The sequence below is a fragment of the Mus caroli genome, chromosome 7 (genome assembly GCF_900094665.2).
Source record: "Mus caroli chromosome 7, CAROLI_EIJ_v1.1, whole genome shotgun sequence".
Lineage (NCBI taxonomy): Eukaryota > Metazoa > Chordata > Mammalia > Rodentia > Muridae > Mus > Mus caroli.
This window is the reverse complement of record NC_034576.1, coordinates 106,250,224-106,263,909: the sequence shown is the minus strand read 5'-3', so window position 1 is coordinate 106,263,909 and position 13,686 is coordinate 106,250,224. Positions and strand designations below refer to the sequence as shown.

The window sequence follows — 13,686 nt, the reverse complement described above, 5'->3', positions numbered from 1 at the left end:
TCCAAAAATCAGTTCTATTACAATGTAGGCATGTCATCAAGTCAAGACAGGCATCAGCACTTGCAATGTGAATCATGGAAAATTGTTGTTCCAGCAACATTGCATATAGAGATGTCAACAAAAGCAGTAACAAGTCAACAAAGCATCACAGGAAGTTGCTGGAGGAACATGCTCTGTCCATGTTTGTCTGTGTTTGGAAAGCCTGTCTCTGCATATACTTTATAAATTTTCTTCAGTTATGGATATGTTGCAGAGCAGTGTATTGGTAATCAATGCCAAATATTCTTCCCCACTTCCATCTTCAAGCTTTATTCCAAGTGATTTATCTATGAACCAAGTTACCTGACATTCCTTTGCCTCTTGATGAATCATTTTATAATTATTATGTGTATAAATGTGCTGAAAGTTAGTGAATCATTATCTAGAAATGAGCATTACTGTAGTTAAGAGTGGACATTAATCAATACTCATGGAATAAGGGCAACCTTGAATTTTTGTTGGTTAACATTTGTTTTCTTTCTTTTCTTTTTGTGATGCTTTAGACCAAGCCCAGGCTGTGGTACATGTAAAGAGATGCTATTACCAGTAAGCTAACTTGCTGGCCTAGTAAGTGCAATTTTAAAGAATGTTGAGAGTGAATTTTGACAATTTCTAATTGTCATATGAGCATGTGAAACTAATATTATCCATTGAATTAAATATGTCCTAATAATAATTTTAAGTAACTATTAACACAATGTAATTTTTTACAAGGTTTGTTAGCAGGAAACAGATGACATAGACCTTTAAATATTCATCTAGACTTCTCCCTATTATTCAGAGCCATTAATTTTTGTAAACATTTTGAAGTTGTTTAGTCTGTGGTCATGCATAGAGTTGGATAATAATTTCACTGTTAATTGGAATTTCATAGGTCATGTGTTTACACTAGCAAAAAGAGGCTTACAAGCAAGCAAACAACCAGACAGAAAGATAAGTTAAAACTCAAGTCCTATGAATCAAAATTCATAATATGATAGATATGAATAAAAAATAGATACTGTGTTTTCATATACATTTTCCTAGCTATTAAATCGAAATTGTTGCAATTGAACTGTGCTTGTTAATGAGGACTTAAAGTTACTGTATGTAAAATGATTGTGAAATAAATTAGTACTTGAAAAAAGAATTACTCATTTTGTATATTCATTTTTGTATCTATAGTTGTCAAGAGGCCACATTTTATATATCTATTTTAATGATTTAAAATTAGCATCTTCAAATTTTAAGCACCTGACGTTACCCAGAAAAAAACACAAACTTTTGTTTGCACCTTGATTTTGGTTTGATTGTGTCTGTTTAACCTATTTATTCTTATTTTGGTCTTGTTTTCTATCCCATCCTGCAATTCGTTTATATTGCCTACTGTTATTATAAAATAAAGCAAGAGATATAAAGATCAAAATGTAATGATTCACTTTATAATATGATACATCTTTAAAATCAAGTTGATTTCATGAAGATATTTAAATTTTTTTATGTATTTTTATTTGATGTGTATGAATGCTTGCCTGCCTGCCTGCATGCATGCATGTGCACCACATAAAAGTGTTGTGCCCACTGAGACCAGACAAAGCAGTCCTTTCTGTACATGTGTTGGGGCATCAGACCAGCCAGTGTATGCTGCCTGGTTGGTGGCTCAGAGTCTAAGAGTTACTGACTGTGGGATAGCAATCCCATTGCTCTACCTAATAATGCCTTATCTTTTTTACTGGAGGTGGACTCTACAAGTTCCCTCTGCCCACTGTAGGGCATTTCATCTAAGGTCCCTCCATTTGAGTCCTGTGAGTCTCTCACCTCCCAGGCCTCTGGTACATTCTAGAGGATCATCCCACCTCCTACCTACTGAGGTTGGATATTTCCATTAATTCTGCTGGCCCTTAGGGCTTCACTCCTGTTCCCCATCCAATCCCATAACTAATCATGTTCTCCTTTCCCCTTCACCTCCCCCTATTCTCTCCCACCAAGTTCCCTCCCTTTCTCTCCCCTCAGCTTTCTCCTCCTTCTCAAATGTGATTAAAGTATCCTCACTTGGGCCCTTTGACTGTTTGTGGATTGTGTCCTGAGTATTCTGTACTTTTTCTTTTCTTACTTTTTTTTTAAAGCTAATATCATCTTATTAGTGAATACATACTATGCATTTTTTTTGGGTCTGTTACATCACTCAGGATGGTATTTTCTAGTTCCATCCATTTGCCTGCAAAACTCAGGGTGTCCTCATTTTTAGTAGCTTTGTAGTATTCCATTGTGGAAATGAACCACATTTTCTGTCTCCATTCTTCTGTTGTGGGACACCTGGGTTGTTTACATCTTCAGGCTATCACAAACAAGGCTGCTACAGACAGAGTGTCCTTGTGGGCATCTTTTGGATATATGCTCAGGAGTGATATAATTTGGGTCTTCAGGTAGATCTATTTTGAATTTTCTGAGGAACCTCCAGATGAATTTCCAGATTGGGTGTACCAGTTTGCAATCCCACCATCAATGGAGGAGTGTTCCTCCTTCTCCATATCCTCACCAACATGTGCTGTCACCTGAGTTTTTGATCTTAGCCATTCTGATTGTTGTAAGGTGGAATCTCAGGGTTGTTTGGATTTGCATTCCCTTCACTAAGGACTTTGAGCATTTCTTTAAGTGCTTCTCAGCCATTCAAGATTCCTCTGTTGTGAATTCTGTTTAGTTCTTTAACCCATTTTTTTATTTTTTATTTTTATTTTTTTGAGGTTAGCTTTTTGAGTTCTTGAGCTCTTTATATATTTTGGATATTAGCTCTCTATTTGGATGGGGGTTAGTGATGATTTTTTTCCCAATCTGTAGGTTGCCAATTTTTCCTATTGACTATGTCCTTTGCCTTACAGATGCTATTTATTTTCATGAGGTTCTATTTATCAACATGTTTGATATTATAGTTATTTTTAGATGTTTTCTTCATTTACATTTCAAATGCTATCNCCTTTCCTAGTTTCCTCTTTGAAAATCCCCTATACCCTCTCCCCTCCATGGGTTTGTCAACCCACCCACTCCTACTTCCTGGCCCTGACATTCCCCTATACTGGGTTATAGAATCTTTGCAAGACTAAGGGCCTCTCCTCCTATTGATGGCTGACTAGGCCAGTCTCTGCTACAATGCAGCTAGAGACACAAGCTCTGGGGGTGCTGGTTAGCTCATATTGTTGTTCTTCCTTTATCAATTCTTAATCTTAGAGCCTGAGCTATTGGAGTTCTGTTTAGAAAAGCCTACCCCACTCCTGTGCCTATGAGTTTGAGGTTCTTTCCCACTTTATCTTCTATTATATTCAGTCTATCTGGATTTATGTTGAGGTCTTTGATCCACTTGGACTTGAGCTTTGTGCAAGTTGACAAATATGGATCTATTTTCATTTTTCTCCATACAGACAGCAAGGTAGCCCTGCCACACCCACTTCAGTGAAGACTGCATGGCAGGCCCAAAAGCTTTGATGCAGTCTGGAGGCAAAAAAAGAAAAAGAAAAACAAAAACAAAAAACAAACCCTTCCAGAAACAGCCTCCTGGATCCTTGGCATTTCCATAGCACAAATGTTCAAAATTTGTCCCTGCAATAATGTGGAGGGTTTTGCATGCTTTCTTGCTGTATTTTACTGGATAGGAGCAAAAATCTGAGGGCAAGCTTAGCAAAGTATACTTAGAATCTTCATTACAGCCAGGTATGACAGATTACATTTTATATTAGAAGAAATTTGGTGAGTTCTTCTGACAAATAGAGATTCCCTACAGACTCTTAAAAGAGCAGCCAAGTTACTTCCAAATGCAAGAATTTACCATGGCCTAGGAAGAAGGAAGGTTGTGGTTTAAGGAAGAACTACAGTAATGCATTATTCATGAAAAGGTTGCTTAGAACAGAACCCCCAGGTGCAAGATTTCACAAGGTTCATAGGAATAGCATAAATTGTGACTAGGGTGTGAAATCCTCGCCTGGCCCCCACTAATAGCTGACTCTACATAGGGATGATCTTATCTCAATTGTAAACAGTGCCTGGTTTCTACCAGTCTTTTGAATGCATTTCTCTGTTTTGTGTCAGATAACTTCAATGTACCTTGGCTGATGTGTCACCTAAATTCTTTGTTTTCTTCTGTAATACATAGGTCTGATGCTCATTTTGAGAAATTACATTCAGATCAACACTCCCTTGCGTTTGCCTCTGTTTGTCTCTTTTCTCAGACTCCCTGAACACCTGTACTGGGATCCTGATTCTCCTGTGGATTGAGGGACCAACAGAGGCCTGTCGGTGGCATAGACCAACACAATTTATTGAAGTTGCTTTCTTTTTCACTGTATAATTTTTGCTTCTTTGTCACAGATCAAGTGTCCATAGGTGTGTGATTTCATTTCTTTATCTTCAATTCTATTCCATTGATCAACCCTTCTGTCTCTGTACCAAAACCTTGCAGTTTCTAATACTATTGTTTTGAAGTATAGCTTGAAGTCAGAGAGGATGATTCCCCTAGTTCTTTTATTGTTAAGTATTGTTTTTGCTATTCTGTTTATTTGTTTTTGTTTTCCATATGAAATTGAGAATGGTTCTTTCCATGTCTTTGAAGAATTGTTTTGAGAATTTGATGGGGATTGCATTGAATCTGTAGATTTCTTTTGGTAGGATGACCTTTTTATTATGTTAATTCTGACAATTCATAAGCATGGGAAATTTCTCAATTTTCTGAGGTCTTATCCGATTTCTATCTTCAGAGATTTGTCACACAGGTTTTTCACTTGTTTGGTTAGAGTTATCCCAAGGTATGTAATATTATTTGTGGCTATTATGAAGGGATTTGTTTCCCTATTTTCTTTCTTAGCCTGTTTATCATTTGTATAAAGGAAGGCTAATGATTTGTTTGAGCTAATTTTATGTCCATATACTTTGCTGAAGTTGTTGATCAGCTGTAGAAGTTCTCTGATAGAATTTNGGGGTCCCTTATATATACTATCATATCATCTGCAAATAGTGATCCCAGGACTTCTTTGCCAATTCATATCTCCCTGATCTCCTTTTGTTGTTTTATTGCTCTGACTAGAACTTTGAGTACTATATTGAATAGATATAGGGAAAGTGAGCAGCCTTGTCTTGTCCCTGAAGTTTTTAAATGTAAAATGTTGTTCTCTGCTATCTTTTTTTTCCTTTTTAAAACTTTAATTAATTACTTAATTATCCTTACATCTCAACCACATTTTCTCTCCCTCTACTTCTCCCAGTCTTTCTCCCCACCTTTCCTTAACCTCATGTATTTCTCTTCCCTTTCTCTTCAGAAAAAGGTAGGCCTTCCTTGGCATATCAACTTGCAGTAAGACTAGACACATCCTCTCTTATTGAGGCAGCACAGTAGGAGGAAAGGGTCTCAAAGGCACATAACAGAGTTAGAGAAGGTTTCTGCTCCTGCTGTTAGTAGTCCTACTGGAAGATCAATATATGGACAGAGAGCCTAGGTCAGACCCATGCTCTGTTCTTGTAATATGTTGGTACATTCTAATTTATTACATTTGGTAGTCATCGATGAAAGCAAATCTTGAAGTAATGATTTCAGTTCCCTTAGGTAATTACATGCTTACACACACACACACGCACACACACACACACACACACACACACACACACACACCCCATAAATGTAATTGTAAATATCCCTGAAAAATAATAGAAAAATAAAAGAAGAAGAGAGCTAAATCTGAAAATATGAGGAGAATACAAATCTCAAAGTCTGGAGATGCACATCAACCAGCAAGACTCCAGTTCTACAGACACTCAGAACAGTACCAGCCTCTGACTAACCTCTCAAACACAAAACCTGTGTGGGACATATTGTATCCAACCATAAAATATTCATAAAAGGAAAAATTAAGGAAAAATTCATAATTTATAGGATTGAAGAAAGGTAAATAAGGGTACAGTGTCTTAAAAACATGTCCATTTTCCCTAATAAAACTATAATATGTAGAATAATTAGAGTGTAGATGGGGGAATAAAATAGAAAGTGTAAATGATTAATTAATTAATTAAAAAAGAAAATACATAAATAAATGATTAAATAAAAAGAAAAACCTATAATGCATAAAAACAATTAGCATGGTATTATGAAGATTATAGAATGAAATAAATATTCATATACTGAACTTTTAATTTCCATTTTTAAGAGTTTTAGAAATAAGATCATATTTAATAAAAATTGACTTTTATTCCTGTGTATGTGAATGCATGCCATATGTATGCAGGTACCTCTAGCGGTCAGAAGAGGGTATTGGCTCTCCTAGTTTTGGAGTTGTAGATGGTTGTGAGACTCTCTATGTAGATGCTGGGAATCAAATGCCAGTCTTCTGAAATAGCAGTAGGAGCTCTCAGCTTTTTGAGCACTTCCATGCCTCAGATTATATTAAGTAAAAGTGAATGCATGAAGTGTCAGGAAATAAACTAAAATTTGAGTTTTGTGGGTTTAAGTTTAAAGACTGAAATGATATCTGCTATGTAAAGTGATTATTGAGTCTTATTATAGACTTATTCGGACTATTGTTTGATTAACATCTTAGAGCTTCATTGACTGAACAACCTCTTAAAACCATGATCTCTAAAGGAAAAGGACATAAACACACTTCCCATCAGAGCCTGGGCGGGGTGGGGGAAGGACTACAAATTTCACATAACTATGCCTAAAATCATTACCTCTACCTGTGTTGGGCTCTGTCCTAGGTCTCCAGTTCTTTGCTCGTAGGCCATGTCAGAGAATGAGCAGCTGAAGAGACCAACAACAGAGAGGCCAACACATATAGCCACACTTACTGCACACACAACACTTCTGAGATCATGTGACAACTAGGATAATAACTGTCTTCTTCATTCTAAGCTAAAACTGCTGTCTTTGTTCCTCTACTTCATGTGCATACCTTCTCACCTCAAGGGCTTTCTTTTCCATTTTAGTCAGTCTTATCATCTCTGCCCTTCATTAGTTGCTCACGGGTAGTATAAGAATGAAAGTAAACAGTGAATAGAAGTTTATTTTTTACTTTTTCCAAAATAATACTTTCTGTACTAGTATTAGAGATATAAAGTTGAATGAGTCAGTGACCCTTTCTAATTTACAATGGCCAAGGTATGATCACATAGGAATTATAATGAGTAGACTTTATTTATTTTCCTCCCTACCCATATCCTCCTTAAAAAATCCTATCTCAATAGTATAACATAGGGAACAAAAATCAATGAGTTACAAGAAAAATACATGAAAAAAGGGTGTAAATACCAGATTATGGTTTACTAACTTAAAATGACATTTGTATCTTCATATAGCATATTTTAAATGTATCTACTTTTAATAAAANCATGTTTTTATTCTGTGTACGATGGTTTTACCTGCAGGCATATAGGCATGCTGCATGCATGCCAGAGGCCTAAAGAAGCCTGAAAGAGTGTTATATCGCTGTAACTGGAGTTACAGATGGCTGTGAGTCTCCATGTGGGTGCTGAGAACTGAACCCAGGTCTGATTTCAGCCATTGCTCTTAGGTATTGAGCATCTCCCCAGACCTTGAATGTATAGAAGTGAACGAAGCAGCCAAAACCCAAGAAGAATCAAACCTCTCTGTCTGGGAGAAGTGGTCCAAAAATATAAATCCAGTTTTGGGGACTGATATTCATTAGTAACCTACGAGCTTTGTGGAATTCACAGAGTTAACATGGTGGTGCAGAGGGGCATTGTGCTGTCCTGTGTTTTCTCCTGTCCATTCTGCTTTCTTTAATCTTTTGTCTCTAAGGATCAACAGCTCTCCAAATCCAAGGTGTCTCCTGGGAGGTGTACAACTATATTAGAAAGCAACCATAGCGATCAATCTGACTCAGAGTCTGCACTGTATTATGAATCAGTTCTTTCTAAATATCNTCTGCATCATAGAAATTAAAGCAGTCTTCAAGATAGAGACAAGTGGAATAGAAAGGAAAGAACCACACTCACTAAAGGGCTCACATACAGAGCTTAACAGTTTGGCTTGGCAGAGGAGTATTATTTAATATGATATCGGTAACAGAAGGACAAAAGGACTTGGTTAATTTGTAATAAGACTTTATCAATTCATTACTTTGTGATAGAAATGATTTGGAAGAACATATTCCAAGAAGACATTTGAAGTGAATGGTGTTTAAACAATAACTGTGAATGAATGGGTCGTTTATAGAGAAGCATGAACTTTAAATGCAAGGTAAAACGTCCATGATATTATTATCAGAGTAGATAAGATACAGAGATTTTCCTTGAGATTTTATTTTGACTTTGTTCAATTTCTGTAAATCCTTTTGGTGTATAAATCTGAAGATTGAGACTGAAAGCAGACAGAAATCAAAAGGTAAGAGCCAAGCAAAGAGTTGGAGGGATTCATGGTTCTAGATACATATGTAGCAGAGGATGGCCTTATCTGGCATCAGTGAGAGAGAGGCCCTTGATCCTGTGGAGGCTTGATTCCCCAGTGTAGGAGTAAGGTGGGAGTGGGGGAGGGAGTGGAGGATCACTCTCATAGAGGCAGAAGAAAGAGGGGAGAGGGGATGGGATGGAAGGTTTGGGGAGGGATAACTAAGAAGGGGATATCAGTTGAAATGTAAATGAATAAAATGATTAAAAAAACAAATGAATTCTAAGAGAAATAGTGTTAGTAGCTGCTGAGGAGGAGCTGGTGTCAAGTAAACCCAGAGATAACTTTCTGAGTAGCTTGTTCTGCCATGGAAGAAAATATGATGTACAGTTAGGAATATGAGATTTATGGAAATCAGTAAGGGTTATGCATGTTACAATACACTGAGATAATATATATGCATATATATGTATATATAATATTAGATTAAAAATATGCTTTTGTCTTTCAATTGACTCTTAAGAAAAAGTTCTACAGAAGGAATTTGATTCAGTGACTGAGTAACTGCAAATTGTGGGTGCTGGGAACTTGGTGTGAAAGTAGTTCATGTGTTTGTGTTCCAGCTGCTTGTGGACGTTGTACATCGTGGTGCGGAGCCTAGTGCGCACCACGATGTACAACGTCCACAAGCAGAGAGAGTATGGATTTGGATGAGTGTGTTAGTGGGAAGAGTAAGGTAACGAAAACTCACCACAATGTATTGTAAGAAAAATTTATTTTCAGTAAAACCAAGATTGTAGAAAATGGGAAATAGTTGAGTAACTGTGTGAGCAAAAATTTAGAGGTGAGGGCAGTCCATGCAACACCCTGTCTGTTGCTGCTGCCGCTGATTTGAATGACCCTCCCAGAGGAAATGTCCAGATTTCATTTGAAGGAAGCTTGGGTGACAGAGATAATTCCTGAGGAGGAGAATGTTGGTCAAAGCAGATCATATCTANGTTTGTAAAGACACTTATCCTAGTGGGAATCCCTTTTATTTTTAAATGTATTGCACATATTGTCTTCATGCAGGTAATATTATCAGAAAGATAATAATTTTTTATTGTAACAACATGTATTTGCCAAAGATACTTATTCATATTTTAGCAAAGTTTCCTCACTACTTTGTATGGCTAAATTTCTAGGTAAGCTAATTTTCTTCTCAGCATCACGAAGCATCGTGTATTTGCTTATCATGTTCTGTCTACTACCATTAGCCTCATGATTGTTTGATTCTTCCAGAGGCAATTAGCCAAGTTGACCATGGCTTAACAATTCTCCCAGAGGACTATATCATATTCAGGCTTACAAATTAGAAACTGGTTAGTGAAAATAGAGTAATCCTATTGTGGTGTGACTTATATATTTGCATTTACTTCTTTATGTGTTGCTATAAGCTTTACCTGATGTGTGATAGTTTNAAAAACTGTTTTCCTATTATGATGAGTTTTTGATGTGTTTGATATGTCCCTGATAATTTTTCAATTACTCCCCAAAATACCTCAGATAATAATTTACATTGGTCCTGAGAAGCAAATTATTAAGTACAGAATGCAGATACCATGTTATATTTTTCCTCATAAAACTATTATTTGGATATACAGACATGAATACTTCCCTTTGAGAATATGTGAAAAAAAAGTGTTATGAAGNCTTCTAATTAATATTTCACAGTTTGACTGGTAGGCGGAAACTAGAATTCAAGAGTGACAGACAACTATGCTAGAAACGTCAGGATATAATCAGGAAAAGAGCCTTAAACCGTTAGTATTATTGCAGAAAATAACACTGAATTGCTGGGTCTTTGATCCCCACTGACACTATGAAAGTTAAATCCCAGAGCTGGAGGAAGGGCCTGTGCCTAGAAAGGAGATTGATTAATTTATTTTGGCTAACTAATATGCTTATAAACAATAATTTGAGACCAACTCACTGCACAAAAAGAAATAATTGTTTCTTAATTTTATATTTTTATAGTAGCTTGTCCATCAGGAGATCGCCCTATGGAGTTAATACTGTTAGGGAAAAATTTTTTATCAGGTTACTATTTGAAATCAAGAATTTCCTGTGCTCCAATCCTAGATTGACAATCACCAGGGTATCTCTTATGATAAACTTCCATGTCATCAAAATGAATGCAAAACTATGTAGATATGAGACCTTCAAGAAATATGTACTAGTTAGAAGGCTCAGGGGGGAAAGGTGCCTACTCTTAAACCAAATGAACTACATCAATCCCAGGGAACACATAGAGAGGAAAGACTTCTGAAACCAGTCTTCCACATGTGTGCCATGGCACATGTGTGCACACTACACGGAATAAATTATTTACAGTAAATGCTTTTCAAAAAGAACAAAGTAGCAAATAACAATCAAAATTTTCAGATGAGAGTCTTGTGATCAGCATTAGTCATTCCAAAAATGTCAGACTGTTGTGACCTAATGCCAACTAATGANTGATCTCTCTTCTTGTCTTCATCTTCTAAGGAAAATAACGTTGCAATAACCAGTTTAATATATTTCTGTTTCTTTTTTCTTCCTTTTCTCAGCATAAAATGAACCTCCTCTGCTGTTGGAATATTCATTCTATTCACATAATGAATCATCATCCAGATCTGAAGTGGAAAATGAAATAAAGAGTATCTTTAAATCTTCATAGTGGTCACTTTTGACAACCTAAAATACATCTAAATTTACTTTTGGTGGATTATGAAGCACCTACTTCTGTAATTGAATTTTCTTTATTCTTATTATATGTTTTTGCGTTTGAACAATTGAGCTAGGTTTCCTCAGGATAAAAGTGTCCTCATATAAGTGATGTCATGAAATATCTGCTGATTGNTGGTGTGTTTGCATTCTATGCTTACGCTTATGACTAGTCTATTAACTGCCTGTGTAATAGCAAATGAAATACCTGTAATAAGATTTAATTACATGATAATATCAGGAAAAAATCTGAGTAAATGTAACATCTTCCTTTGCAAATGCAGATCCTGTGCCTCCAAATGTAGTTTCCATGCTACTAAAGGTTAAAAAAAAATTCCTGAGGATTTACAAAGTTTTTGAGAGCAGTCTAGTCTTCAAGGTGCGTTATGTAAAGTGACTCTACATTACCCAAGAAAAACAATTAAAATTAACTTAGCACTCATATTTTCTGCTTGATGGGCATTTTTCTGGTTACCATATTATTAAACTTGCACTTGCAACATCTCGAGGTTTTTTTGTTTTTTGTGGTTTTTTTGTTTGTTTGTTTTTACATCCCTAGTTTTAATATGGCAGGCAATGCTACACATCATATTGNATCTTTCTTCCTGGTTGGTATTCCTGGGTTGGAAAACTTTCACTGCTGGATTGGCATCCCTGTCTGTCTTCTCTTTGCACTGACCCTGCTGGGGAACAGCATAATCCTTACTACTGTCAAGCTGGAGCCAAGTCTCTACCAGCCTATGTATTTCTTCCTTTGCATGCTGGCAATGAATGACATGTGTCTTACCTGTTCTACAACTCTGAAGATGCTTGGCATCTTCTGGTTTGATGAACATTGGATCAACTTTGATGCCTGTCTAACACAAATGTTTTTTATACATACACTGTGCATCATGGAGTCAGCCATCCTAGTAGCCATGGCATTTGATCGCTTTGTGGCCATTTGCATCCCACTGNACTATACATCAATCCTGACNACNCCNATGGTGATTAAAATAGGTCTAGTTGGCCTAAGCCGAGCTATACTTATGATTATGCCATGTCCGCTTCTCATTAAAAGGCTGTTGTACTACACCAAATATGTCATCCATCATGCGTACTGTGAGCACATGGCTGTGGTGAAGATGGCTACTGGTAACACTCAGGTGAACAGAATATATGGAATCTTGGTGGCCCTTTCAGTGACAATATTTGACCTTGGNCTCATAGTCACATCCTACATAAAAATTCTCCAGGCAGTATTTCGGCTCTCTTCTCAGAATGCCCGCTCTAAAGCCTTGGACACCTGTGTTGCCCATGTGTGCACCATTCTTGCCTTCTATACACCTGCATTGTTCAGTTTCCTAACTCATCGTTTTGGCAAGAATGTGCCTGCAAATATCCACATAATCTTTGCAATCCTTTACCTGTTAGTGTCCCCCACTGTCAATCCCTTGGTGTATGATGCTAAGACCAAACAGATTCGTGGTAAGTCTTCTTTTTTCTCAAGAACAAAAAATTTGAGTACTAAAACAAATTGATAAAATTTTTGTTGGAGGAATGCTGTTTTAATGTAGTAGTGTAATAGCCCTATTTGCCACTTTTCCCTCAATGTGCTAATTAATAGAAGATATTTAATTACACATATATCATCCTTCTGTATCTATCTTCAATATTTAATTTTATTAAAACTGCTGATAAAATTATTTAATATTTCATTGGGTATCTCCAAATTTCATAGTTCTGGTTTCTTTTTGAGACAGGGTCTTGCTATGTAGACATGAATGTCCTTCAACTTGGAGAAATCCATTTGCTCTACCTCCAAAGTTTTTGGACCCAAGGTGTCTGATACTATGCCTGGGTATCATTTTCCATTGTTATCATCTTCTTGTTTANTTCACTACGTCTATAAATATAGATAAATGTATGTATATTCAGGATGATATTTCAGAGTAAAATAAATGTAACAATGGCAGTTTTCATTGCAATGTATTAAAATTTGTTAAATATCATCTGTAACGTTATGAAAATATAAAAAAAACTACACAAAATAAAAATTAACATTTTTTTCATTTATCAAAAAAAATGAGGTTACATGGAAAATTGTAACACCAAAATGTGGGAAGAGGAAACAGAGAATCACAGTTGGTATGAATTGAGCTAAAATAGAATGCTGGCCTTAGATGAATGTTCAGAACCATGCTTCTGAGATGTCGAAATTAACATAGGCCAAAGATACATATCTATATGAAGAATATCAATCAGAAAGGAACATAGCTAAAATATTAATTTCATTAATGTATACTATACTGTACAAAGAACTAGTGCTATTGAGGCAATATGTAGCTATCAATATGATGAGCTAGCAAAAGAAAGACATGCCTTGTGCATAAATTATGATAACTGGTTTTAAAAAGAGGTACAAATGAAGGCACAGTCATATTTTTAAGTTGAATTTTATTTATTAATAAAAAACGATGAGCAGCTTGGTAAAGGAAATTCAATTAAAATACAGAAATTTATCTTATAAAATAGACACTAAATATTTTGTTTTACTTTTG

General features: G+C 36.0%; 1 protein-coding gene across 1 annotated transcript; it reads left to right on the top strand.

The window, feature by feature from the left end:
• The first annotated feature begins 11,640 nt into the window (after window positions 1–11,640).
• LOC110299394 (putative olfactory receptor 52P1) lies at window positions 11,641–12,736 on the top strand. Its single transcript, XM_021169064.1, has one exon. It carries the CDS (start codon window positions 11,713–11,715, stop codon window positions 12,664–12,666), a length of 954 nt encoding a protein of 317 aa, XP_021024723.1. The 5' UTR covers window positions 11,641–11,712; the 3' UTR covers window positions 12,667–12,736.
• The last annotated feature ends 950 nt before the right edge of the window (window positions 12,737–13,686 follow it).